Raw genomic sequence first — 13251 nt, 5'->3', positions numbered from 1 at the left:
ATTTTATTTATTTATTTTTATATGATGCTGAGGATTGAATCCAGGGCATCACACATGATAGGCAAACACTCTACTGAGCTACAACCCCAGCTCCCCCACAGCTCACTTCTATTGAACTGATTCCTGTTTATCCTCTTAGATAGTTAGGTATAGACAGACAAGATGCACTTAAATTTAAACATTCATCTATATATTTATACATGAAAATATACATGAAAAATATGTTCTTCTGTTTGCTTCTTTTTCTTGAGTTTTTTTTTTCATATAATATGGTGGGTGATTATTCATATCAGAATAATATCTCATTATTTGATTGAGTTTAGTGTAAGTAACGTGTTTAAATATTGTTTTTGATAATTGCAGTTTTTTTGTGTTACGACAAAAATGGTAATATATGTCTAACAGTGATGTACCTAGCAGCTCCTGGCATCTGAACAGGGTGATGAATCAGTATTTCAGCACACCTCTAATTTATTCATGCTCAAGATTAGGAAGCTCTGTCCCAGACTGGCTATTACAGCAGGGGCTATACTTTTGGCTTTATACTAAGTTTAAATCCTAGATTTATCTCTTAATAGCTATGTGACCTAGGCAATTTATTAAATTATCAGAGCCAGATTTTTCATTTATAAATGAGAAATTGTCTTAAGAATTAAATAATCCACATGTAACTCATTAGCAAGTATGTCACATAATTAATACTTGAATAAGATTAGCTGTTATTAAATTTATCATTAACTATTTTGTGGCTGGATGTTTGGATCATTTCCAAAATTATTATGAATATTTTTATAGATATATTATTGAATACTTGTGAACATAGAGCAAGGATTAGTGAGTTAAAGTGCTTGCAAATTTTAAGTGTTGACAAGACTCAAATTACCTTCAAATAGTTACACTGATATTTTTATTCCTATTGTAGGTGGTTTGATAAAATGACATAAAGTGTAATCTATCAAAATTTATTTATTTAATTTTGATGAAGGTCTTTTTTGATGATTTTTAGAATCAGTCATTACCAACCTCCCCAAATCCTTTTAGAAATTGATTGTACTTGCATTATAGATATCCATTTACTTAGGATAGTGTGGAAAATTATATTTTTAGTATTTTGGTTATCTCCCAAAAGGAATATGATATGTATTTTTACTTCTGTCATGTGGTTATATCATTTAGGAAGGTTTTATAGTTTTCTGTCATAATGGTCTTATAGTTTTTCAATTTATTTTTCAATGTACAATATCTAGATATAGGTCTTACTAGTTCTTCTTTCTTTGTAATTTATTTCTAGATATATTCCAGAAGTACTTTTCTAGTTTTTGCCTTTATGAATTGGGTCATTTGCTCCTACTTTTCCTATAAAGTTACTGAAAGTATAGGTAATAGGAAGAATAATTTTATATACAATATCTAGTTGTTTTATTCGTATCTCTTGATTTCATCCAAATTTCCCAGTAATTATTTATTTGCATTAAATTTACTTATTATATCATTTCTGGTTTTATTATGTTGACCAGAAGTTTTAGAACATATTCCCAATATTAAAATAATGGTAATTGAATCTTTGTCTAGTTTTTTAATTTTAATGAGAATGTCTCTATTGTTTTATTATTTTTAAGTATTTTTTTAAATTATAGGTGGACACAATGTCGAATTGAATCCAGTGCCTCATTCATGCTAGACGAGCATTCTACCCCAGCCCTCTGTTGTTTTATTATTAAGTATAAGGGATAGATAGTATAGGTTTCTTCTAGATTACCTTTATAACTTTAAAAACATTTTGTCAAATTTGTGGTGTGGGGTTTTCTTTCAAATCAATTGGTATTATATTCTACAGTTTTTAATACATCTACCCAACATCTATCTATCTCTTTTTTTTTCTCTCTCTCTCTCTCTCTCACACACACACACACACACACACACACACACAGCACATGTAATGCATCTTTTGAAATGCTGAGCAGTTTTTTCTGGCAGCTTGTAAGGTAAATTATCTTAATTTTGATCTATTTTTTAAAAATCATTGTAAAAATTATTTATTACTACATATTTTTGTACTCTGTGCAGTTTCTTTACCAGAAATAGATAAGACTTGATGACTGTGTATATAGAAAAAATTCATGTATACTTAAAAAAAAATATTCATCAATTTTGATATCTGAATTATAGTAGCATATAGTCATTGCAGAGGATTCCTTCCTTCTTCCCTTTCTTCCTTCCCTTCTTTTTTCAGGCTCTAGGTGAGTTTAGGTATCATAGACATCATCTGGTCTTTGAAGGTCTGACATAATAGTGCAGCTCTAAAGCAGTGTGGGCCTGATTGTCTTAGTGTATGGTACTTTTAAAGTTCTTCTGCAGTTTTGTTCCATCTCTTCAATTTTGTACTAAAAGCAATTCAATCTATTTATTTTGATTTATTTTCTCTTTTTCTAAATTTTGAAATAAATTTTATTTCATTCAACTTGGAATTTTTTCATTATAAATTCTACAGGTTTTGACACCTTATATTCATAATGTAAATATAAATTTTATTCCAAAATTCTTTTGGTCAAAAAGAATTTAAAATACTTTTTTTAAGTTCTAAGTGTTTATATTTATTATTAATTATTTTTATTTCATTATATTCAGAGAAAATAACTTACATGATTTCAATCTTTAGGAATTTTAAGTAAGAATTAGATTTTCTTTTCATGTCTTGGTACACTGTTAATTTTTAAAAATGCTACTCACATAATATATGTATACTCCCTTAATTATTTTACAGATAAAAATATTGAGACTTAAAGGAATATGCTCTTTGTTTTATTTTGCAGTTAATTAATAACTGGTGTACCTGGCTTTCTGAAACTTAATCTAGTCAATTTATTAGATCTTCTATCAGAATGAGCTGTGTTTGTATAATGGTTTCTAATGTTTGAGTATAGTTACATCGAAATAAATTCTGTAAGAAGTACATTTAGAATATGATTTTATATTATGATTTAGAAAAATAGAAAATAGTAGATAGAAAGTTGGATCTTTAGAATTAAAAGTGGCTTCACTGAGTTTTATTGAATGGGTCATGTGTAGATATATGGGGAATGAATAAGAAGGGACATAATATGCCTAGGGCACCTGAGAAACAAAGACAGTTATGCATTTGCTTGGTGAGTTGGGGTTAGGGAACCTGACCTAGGTGGAAGGAGGTCCATGTTGTGGAGTAATGAAAAATAAGATTCAACAGGTAACACTGCATCTTATTGAAACCTGGTGTAAAGTTTAAAAAAAGGAAATGCAAAGCTGTTCTATTACTTAATGATCAGTGTCATATTTCATGTTGTAAGTGTATCATCAGCAGTCTCTGCAGTAATTATCTTTAAATAATTATAATCATAGGTAGCCAGAAAATATGACAAATATGATTTTAGAACAGAATAATAAGGAAGTAGGTAAAGGTAATTTAGCATAATGTTAACTTTATTCATAATACAGATTGTATTGAGCCCTACAAAATGTAACAACATGGAATATCAGTTCAGAAGTTAAATAGATTCAAGTTTATTTTAAAAGCTCTAAAATTTCTTAAGAAGGAAATTTATAAAAAAAAAAAAATAGTTGAGAAATGTCTTTATGCTTGCAAAAGAGTGTGTGTGTTTGAAAATGTCTCACATCTCTACTGGTTTAGAAACTGTAAGTTGAAAAGTTCTGTGACCAAATTTAGGATTCATTTGTGAAAATTTATAGAATCTTATATTGAACAAAATCAAGAGGTAAACATAAATTACAAGAGGTTATATATTTTATTTCACTAATAAAATCTGCTATAAAAATCATACTTCTATTTTGAAAGGGGAATATAGGTAGGGTTATGTTATAACTCCTCACATGTAAATCAATATTATTTTAGGAGACTCAATACAAACCCAATTCTGACCAAACACATGAATGACATCTGAAACATTTATTCTTCTAAAAGTCTTCTACTAGTTTTTAACAGTCATTGTCTCAGAGCCATAATAACAATAATGAATGGTTACTGAAATTTATGTTTTACATTTTTTCCTCAAATTCAGTATACTTTATTAATTGAACATGTGCTCTTTTACCCCTCTCCATGGAAAAATATATTTTCAAGTTCAAAGCAAGCTTATGTGTGCTAATTAGTCATACAATGAAGATCCTTTGATTATCTACATGTTTTTTAATCACAAGAAGTAAGACTTTGGAATGACACGTATATCTTGGGAAGAAAGTCACATTTTCCCTCTTCGAAAAATACTTATTTCATTCTATTTATAATACTTTGCTGTATAGAAAGGACTTGTTAGCCTTCCCCTTAGTGAAGTGTGGTATAACTAGGCTATTTTATGTATGTTACTTTTTCTTCTTTCAATAAAGTACAGCCACATAGATAATAATCTCTGGATGGCCAAGAATTAGTTAAGAAAGGCATGTATGTAAAAGCAAAAACTTTGTAATAAAATGGAGTTTTTGTAATGTGTGTTGCATGTAGAACAAAATACTTTATGGTTAATAGAATAAATTTAGATATTATCCTAATATAAATGAATTTTATGAAAGTTCTCTTTAATCACATGGGCTTCAGCTGTATTTGGTGTATAAATCTATAAATAGATTTATAGATTTATACACCAAATAGATTTATAGAGTCAAATATTTTCCAGATTTTGCTCATATGTGGAAACATGTAATTATGATGAAAAATAATAAATATCAGTGAATTTTAATGAATATTTGATCTTTATAATTACATATAAATTCTGAAGTATTTGTGTCTATAAAGAAAAACCAAGCATCAAGGTAATAAAAGTATTCACAGTATAGAATCATTATTACTATGCTAATAAAATTCAATAGCTATTGTTGCAACAAGGAAATCACTTTGTGGTAACAAATGAATGCTAATGATTTAATATTTTATTCTTTATTTGTGGATTATTCAGCTAAAATGTGGTTGTAGTAGAATTACTATGCACTTGAGAGCCAGCCATTTTCTTTCAGATATGGGTGTTTTGGGGAGCTATATATCATAGAATTTGGATATGCAGACTGATGCTAGAAAGGTAAAACAGAATAAGGAAACTTAGCATGTCCACCTTACAATGCCTGTAATATACTTTGACCAGCTCTTATACAGTTTACAACATCAGTCACATCATAAGCTTAATTTTTTTTTTTATTACTTCTGTGTGTAGATATAGCAAGAATACGTATGGCCTATGTGGCCAGTCATTCACAAAACTTTGGAAGTATGTAATGTGGGACAGTGTTCTTTGATAAATTGTCTTATTTGTAACACATTAAAGGGAAAAAGGCTTTTGCAATAAAAATTTAAAAGGTAATATTGAAGGAATTTAACTATCATGATTGACCAAAAAGATAATTTTGTTGCATTTTCTAGGCAATTAAGTTGGAGTATTCAAGGTTGGTTAAGTTGGCCCAAGAAGACACCCCACCAGAAACAGATTATCGCCTGCATCATGTAGTGGTCTACTTCATCCAGAACCAGGCGCCAAAGAAGATCATTGAGAAAACATTGTTGGAACAATTTGGAGACAGAAATTTGAGTTTTGATGAAAGGTAATATGAAAATAAAATATCTTATTCATGTGCTAAAATTATCGTTGTTTTGTTGTAGACCCCTAGTGCAATTTTTATATGTTTATTTTATGCACATGTGAACTCATTTTAATAAATCTACCACAAGATTTGATCTCAGCTAATTTGGATGGTTGCTTTATAATTTCTCTAAAAGTCTATAATCATGGCCCTTTAAAGTTTGAACTGAAAATAATTTAGGTAATTTTAATATATTTTAATTGTGAATCAAGAAATCACAATCCTTATGGGATTCAGTATTTTAGGGGAAAAAAACATGATTTCTTAAGTTTTACACCATGGGCATGTTAGGTTAGATAATTTTGTTGTCCGGGCTGTCCTGTGATTTCTAAGATATCTGGCAATATCCCTGACTTCTACCTGCTAGATGCCTGTAGTACGCCTAGGTTGCAACAACATTAAATAATCTTAAAATATTCCCAATTAACCACTGGGGAGCAAAATCATTCTTCTGTGAGAATCACTCCTCTGTGAGAATCACTGGGGAAAGTTTTAGTTTTGCATATAATACAGTAATTAAAGCATTCACTAACATATGAAAAGGGCTTTGAATGGTTAACTTAATTTGATTCACCCAAAACTATGTTCTCATAGAAATGTCTATAAAATTGCTAATGTTGAAAATTAAAATTTTATGTAATTAGAATGAATGCTATTACAGCAAATTTAAACCCAAATAAAGGTCTAAGGTATTAAAAGTTACTTTATGGAAACATTTATGCTCTTTTAATGTAATTACAATTTAATTCTGAAATAGATGATTGTCCTTTTATGAATATCTTGGAAATACTGAATTTCAAAAGTGTATCAGAGGATTATATGAGGAGAAACAAAGCACCTAGGATCAATTGTTGCCTTATATTTTGTCTGCTGTGACATTTAGAATTAAGTGAAAAAAATAAGTAAATGGTTTTAAACATATCTAGTAGACAATTGAGTGTTCAATGAATGTTAGCTATTGCGATTTATATTAGTAGCAGTATGTGAATCACTTAAAATTGTTATATTCAACTGTAAAGAACTTAATGATTCTGACCCTTGTTATCTAAGCTGTCAATGTCCTATGTTACAATGTGCTGTTGACTTTGGGGAAGGAGTTTATGGGGTAATCACATTAACTTTACAATCTTTTGCAATTATCTCTCTTTGGGAACCCCAAGTAGTCAGTATGTTTGGACAACTTGATCTTTCTTGTGCTTGAAAGATGAGAATTAGGTGCATCTTATGTACTAAATATATTTTGTGGGGATTTCTTTAGTATTGATTCTGATCAGAAAGTCTATTGAAATGTTTTTATTCTCACCTGAAATAATAGGTTCATTTTTAAAAGAATACTGCCATTTGGGGGAAAAAAGAAGGTACAATGTCTCTTCAGCTTAAAGATAAACATTATGAAAACCAAGTTTCATTTTCCCCCAGGCAAACTGCATTAATTAAATATTATTTAAAAGCCATATGTAAATATAACACAGTAACTTTGAATTAAAATTATTGATGCTTTCTACTTTGTAGTGATCCAACATTGATTCAAAAGCCACACTTTTCACTTTAAAGGTTATTTCCTCAAGTGACAATGGATTTCATTTTTATACATGTTTGGTACTTCTGTGTCATTTAGCACATTTTTTTTTTTTTTTAGTTTTATGGATTTTGTTTTTGATTTAGCAATATATTTCTTTTATTTGAAGGTGTCACAACATAATGAAAGTTGCTCAAGCCAAACTAGAAATGATAAAACCTGAAGAAGTAAACTTGGAGGAATATGAGGTAATGTGGTATTTTGAAAGGTTGATTTAGATTTAGTAGGTGTTATGTATTTTACTGATATTCTTTTCATTTCAACATGTAAGTTTAACTTTATTATGAATGATAAAATTTAAATGTCTGAGTCAATGCCAAAGTTATTAGTACTTCTAGAAATAATTGTAGAGTAACTTTGATATAATGACATGTAGATCCAAAAGTTTAAAAACAAAAGGGAAGTTTTTCGTTTTATGCCCAGTTCTCTCGGATTTTAATACTAATTCTCAGTTACTTTTAAGATGAGCTTTTCTAGTTTAAAAAGAAGTGGCAAATTGCATTGTTAGTTTTGCAATTTTTTTATTACCTATTAATATCTTTTGACCCATTTGCATATGTAAAATGATTTAATCCAGACAGGAACACCATGAGGGAGATTGTATTCTTATTATTGTTTTACATATGAGAAAATAAGGCATAGAATGGTGAAGTAGCCTGCCTCATATTTTCATAGCTACAAGTTCACAACTTGTGTAACAGAAATTGTATTCTTGACTGCTATACTACCCTGACAGACTGACAGTGTGCTGTATTTTTTTCTTTTAGTTTACTTTGTCACATATTTTGGGAAAAGTTAAAGTTTAAGTTTCATTTTAGTCATGTGCCATATGTATTTGTCATTGTGAGACAGTGCTGTGTGTGAGAGTGTACACATACACTCCCTTCTGTGATTGATTATGGAATGTGTGTACAAAATCCTCTCTATATTAACTTTGGCTTTAAAAATTATGTTTTTGGTCTGATGATATAGCTTTGTGATAGAGAACACTTGCTTTAGCATGTGCAAGGTCATGGACTCAATCCCCAGTGCTGCCAAAAAAAAAACAACCAATATACCAATATATAAGATATTTTTATTGTAATTGACCAATTCAGGGACTTGATATTTCTTCAACCTTTTAAATTTAACTGTCTGCTGACTTTTTATTTATAAGTCTAGTGATTTTAAATTGCTTTCCTATGTGCCTTTGATTAATATTTGGATCCAGAAAAACACTATTTTTGATGAAAACCCCTAGCTAACTTTGAATGTATGGTAACTACTTTAATTCACTTGCAATTGCTTAGTTAAATTCACTAAAAGTAAAAATAAACCCAAAACTATAACAAATACTTAACAATTGTGAACACTGAATGCTTATATTTTGTGATAAGGAAAAATACAGAAAGGCAACAAAACCAAGCAAAAAGTAAAACATTGAAAAAGAAGAAACAGTCATTATTTGCATATTTTTGTACTCAGAAATTAGAACAAAATCCACAGAAATTTATTACCATGAAACAACTTTGCAACACAAATCTACTTTACATGTTAATTTTATATTCATATACCTGTAGCAAATAATCAGAAAATGAAATTAAGATAACCATTTACAATGGCATCAAGATCATAAAGTTCACTGAAATGTTTTTATTCTTACCTGAAATGAATACTTCGAAATAAATTTAACAAAATATGTACATGACATCTGCAGAGAAAAATTACAAAACTTTTGTGGAAAATTAGAGACCTAAATAAATAAATGGAAGCACATAAGATATTTGGAAAACTGATATTGTAAAAATGTCAGTTTTTCGCAATGGTTTATAGATTCAGTGTAGTTCCTATGAAAATTCCAGCAAGTTGTTTTATGGAGCTTAATAATCTAATGGGAAAATTTTGTGGTAAGACAGAAATCCTATTCTGAGACTTTATTGAGGAAAAGTGTGGAAAGGCTTATTTAGAAATCAGAACATGCTGTCTTAACAACTGTTATAACTATAATATTAGCATAAAAATAGGTAAATTAGAAAAATAGGGCAGACTCCAGGATTGAAAAACAAATTCACCCATAAGTGGACACATGTATAAGAGATGGCAAGCAAATCAATGACTGGGAAAAAACTAAAATTGAATTTCTTAATTTTATATAAGAAATCCATTTCACTTATACAATTCTTTTGTATAAAGCTGTGTAGATGTTAACATGGACAGAAGTTCAAAGATGTTTATTTACGCATACAGGAATCACATGGAGAATTTTATCAGGATATGCAATCTGGAACCATAGATATTCAGAACATTTCCTCATGACCATGAGGAGCAAGTCAGATCATGATTTAGCTAATAGTGGCTCTAAATCTATTCCCATTAAGTTTGGTAATCTCTCTATCCTTGTCCCTAAGGAATTCATGTTCATCTGATTTGATTTTTTAATTATGATGTTTTCTACAGTTTGCATCCCAGGTTGCTTCAACAGATTAGATTCCGAGAGTTTATTCTCAACCTTCCATATTCTCACTGCAGAACCATACACAGCTATTTAAAGGATGTTGTTTTGAATTCTGCTCACCTGTCATCCTCATCTCTTTTTTTTTCTAAGTTGAGGAGTCATAAATCTTGACCTATAGACCAAATCTAGTTTACTACCCATTTTGCTTAAAAAAAAAAAAAAAAAAAAAAAAAAAAAAGTTTTATCAGAATGCCACTATTTGTTTACTTATGGTCTGTGTCTGATTTCACACAGCAATCACAGTTGAGTACCTTCAACAGAGACTGCATGGTATAGAAAGCCTCAATCACTTGCTCTTATCCATTTATTCAGAACTACTAAGGTAGTTCTAATGACAACATGGAGTGGCAGTTTGAATACCTTTTCCAGTAAAGTTAACATTATACTTGGAGAACAAATTTTATTTTATTTTATCTAATAGTATAAAAACTATGCCTTGAAAAGTTAAAATTAAGATTAAAATTTATAAATTAAAATAGTTTATTCTAGGAGAACATGATTGGCCAATAGCCTATATACATGTTTCTTATTAACATGTTTATAATGATGTCTCTATAAAAGCTTTAATATTTTTATTATCAGAATTATTTTAGGTAAATTCTGTATTGAATTTCAGTTTTCTTGAGTCAATTTTTAGTAAACAGTTGAAGAAAATCATTATTTTGTTGCCTTAAAGATTTATAGGTTGTCAGCTCTGACTCACTTCACACTATTACATGCTCAATAAACTTTTGGAAGGGGGAGCAGGAGGGGAGGCAATGAAATGTGAACTGCAGGTATCCTTTTACCATATCTCATGTGTAGACTACTCAACTACAAATGTATTATTACATTTTTCTTTAAGTTCTTTAAAATTCTATATCAAATAATAGTTTTCAAACTTTGAAATAAACTAAAGTAATAGTTTTCCTCCTACCTTCAGTGCAATAGAGAATAATTTTCTGAAATGCTCTAACATCCAAAACTTTTTGAGTGTAACTTTTTTGGATATTGGAGCATTTCAGATTTGGTATTTTTGGATGAGGGATGCTCAGCTGGTAAAGTCTATACAAATACTCCACAAATTTAATAAACTTGATATCTTAGACACTGCAGGTCCCAAACATTTCTGATAAATGATAATTAATTTTGTCCTATAGTAATATTTTAATAGGATGATTTTATACTAAATAATTTTGAGAAAAAATAAACTGATTATCCAACCTTTGTATTTCTTACCTTCTAACTAGATCTGTTATTTCCTATTCACACTTAATAATTTTTATGTGTTTTATGTTCATTTGTTATTATATACATATTACTGTATGTATTCATTGGAAAGTGAAGTGTGATTTACATCATTTTTCTCCTGAATTCTTTATTTCTCTTAATTCAAACAGAATAGTGTGTTACTTTATGAACAATTTTATTTTAATTTTAAATCTTAGTGTTTATATTTTTAATTCTTTCTTTCACCTACAGGAGTGGCATCAGGATTATAAGAAATTTAGGGAAACAACTATGTATCTTATAATTGGATTAGAAAATTTTCAAAGAGAAAGGTAAGGCAAATGCACAAATAGGAAAAGATTTATCTCAGGAAAGATTTTATTCATAGTGTACTTTGTTTTTTTTCAGGGAACGGGTACCAGGGATTAAACCCAGGGACATTTAACTGCTGAGCCATATCCCCAACCCTTTTTTGTCTTTTATTTAGAGACAGGGTCTCTTTGAGTTGCTTAGGTCCTTGCTAAATTGCTGAGGCTGGCTTTGAACTCATGATCCTCCTGCCTCGTCCTCCCAAGCCACTGGGAATACAGGCATGAACCACTATGCCTGGTCATAGTGTACATTTTTCATAAACATTTTATTAAGAATAATTTTTATTGCAGAAAAATTGCAAATACAATACTTAGGGCTCTGAAATAACTATAGAATATATTTTCCATTTAAATCAAGTCTCTAAGGCTGGGGATGCGGCTCAAGCGTTTGATCCTCAGCATCACATAAAAATAAATAAACAAAATAAAGATATTGTGCCCATGTATAACTAAAAAAAATTAAAAAAAAATAAAATAAAGATGTTGTGTTCACCGAAAACTAAAAAAAATAAATAAATATTAAAAAGTTCTCTCTCTCTTTCTCTCTCTAAATCAATCAGTCAATCAATCAATCAATCAATCAAATCTCTGGAGTTGGCATTAGTGTCATTGTTTTTATCAGCTCTGAGATACTGCACTTAAAATTTAGGGTGAAATAGGATTAAATCAAAGCCCAAAAACTTTGTGGGGGACTGAAAGAGCTGGTAGCCCTGCAGAGAAATCTTTCTGTTCCCTAGCATTACCCAGCAGTCACTATGCTTTTTCATATTATGAGTCTGATCTTGACTTAAGTCAGAGATGCTGGTTCCAGTATTTTAATTCTCAGGTACCATAAAAAATATATCTGTAGAAAACTTGTAAGAAATGTGACTGTAAACACATTTTAAATTAATATTCACTTAAATTTAAAATAAAATAATTTCTACTTATATAATATTGTTACTTTAATTATCATTAAGAGTCAGGATGAATTTTGACTTTCTGTGCCATTTATTTACTAGATTGCATTTACTTATTTCTACACATACTTTTTTGATTTATATCTTTAATACTAATTTGACTAGAGATTATTTTTTAAGTACTATAGTTTCAATAGAGTGTATTATTGTGGCAAAGGAAAAAGAACATTGAGTTGTTTCTTGTTTTAATAAAGTGTAAGAAGTCTCCACTGATGTAACGATTTATTTATTTATTTATTGAAAAGATGGAAATTTATATCTAGTATAAATTGTGACCAACTGTGTGTCACAATTTAAATTAATTAAAATTATTAAAAATAAAAATTCTGTTTCTCAGTCATACCATCCACATTTCTAATGTTTAGCAGCTAAATTTTGCCAGTAGCTGCTCTGCTGTCCAGCACAATACAACAGTTTGCCATCATGGAGAGTTCTGTTGGGTAGTGCTCTTCTAGAATAGAGTGCTGGCATTTTTACAGTTATCACAGTATTAAGAGTTCACATACAAAAGGAAAAGCAGTGTTTTACATAACATTGTGTCTAAATAGATAAGAATTATTAAGATTCTAGTTACTGTGTTGTTTATAAAATAATTCATTTTGCTCATTGATACAGACATTGATTAATAGCCCCATTTATTTAATGAGTTTAGATTTTATTTCTTTGATAAGAATATTTACACTCAGGATCTCTGAGTTTTGTCCTTATATAAGAACAAAACAGTAATATAGTCTTAAAATAGTATAATGTCTAAGGTCAAAAAAGCATTGCAGTTTTACAGATAAAGAACCAAGACTCTACAAAAATCTTATCAAGGTCATTCAACTAACAAGAGAGAAAATTTAAATATGGACACCCATATATTCTTATATAATTTTGTGAAATATCTATAAAAAGCGTGTTAAGACAGGAAGATTGCTTGAGCCTCAGTATTTAAGACCAACCTGCTCAATGTAGCAAGATCCTGTCTCAAAATAACAAATTAATTAATTATCTCATTCCATAAGAATTAAAAAGGTA

General features: G+C 29.4%; 1 protein-coding gene across 4 annotated transcripts in view; it reads left to right on the top strand.

Annotated features, from left to right (window-relative positions):
- Positions 1-13251, top strand: part of Usp25 (ubiquitin specific peptidase 25) — a 136432-nt gene that overhangs the window by 116335 nt on the left and 6846 nt on the right. For all 4 annotated transcript variants that reach the window (XM_046430476.2, XM_046430475.2, XM_046430477.2 and 1 more), the window contains 3 exons: positions 5402-5580; positions 7308-7386; positions 11154-11233. In XM_046430476.2, the coding sequence (XP_046286432.1) occupies positions 5402-5580; positions 7308-7386; positions 11154-11233 (338 nt within the window). The remainder of the gene's footprint in view (positions 1-5401; positions 5581-7307; positions 7387-11153; positions 11234-13251) is intronic.

Source organism: Marmota monax, unplaced genomic scaffold (assembly GCF_021218885.2).
Source record: "Marmota monax isolate L192 unplaced genomic scaffold, Marmota_monax_Labrador192_F-V1.1 WCK01_AAM20220418_F8-fsc00016, whole genome shotgun sequence".
NCBI lineage: Eukaryota > Metazoa > Chordata > Mammalia > Rodentia > Sciuridae > Marmota > Marmota monax.
The sequence above is the reverse complement of the archived record's forward strand: the minus strand, read 5'-3'. Positions and strand labels throughout refer to the sequence as shown.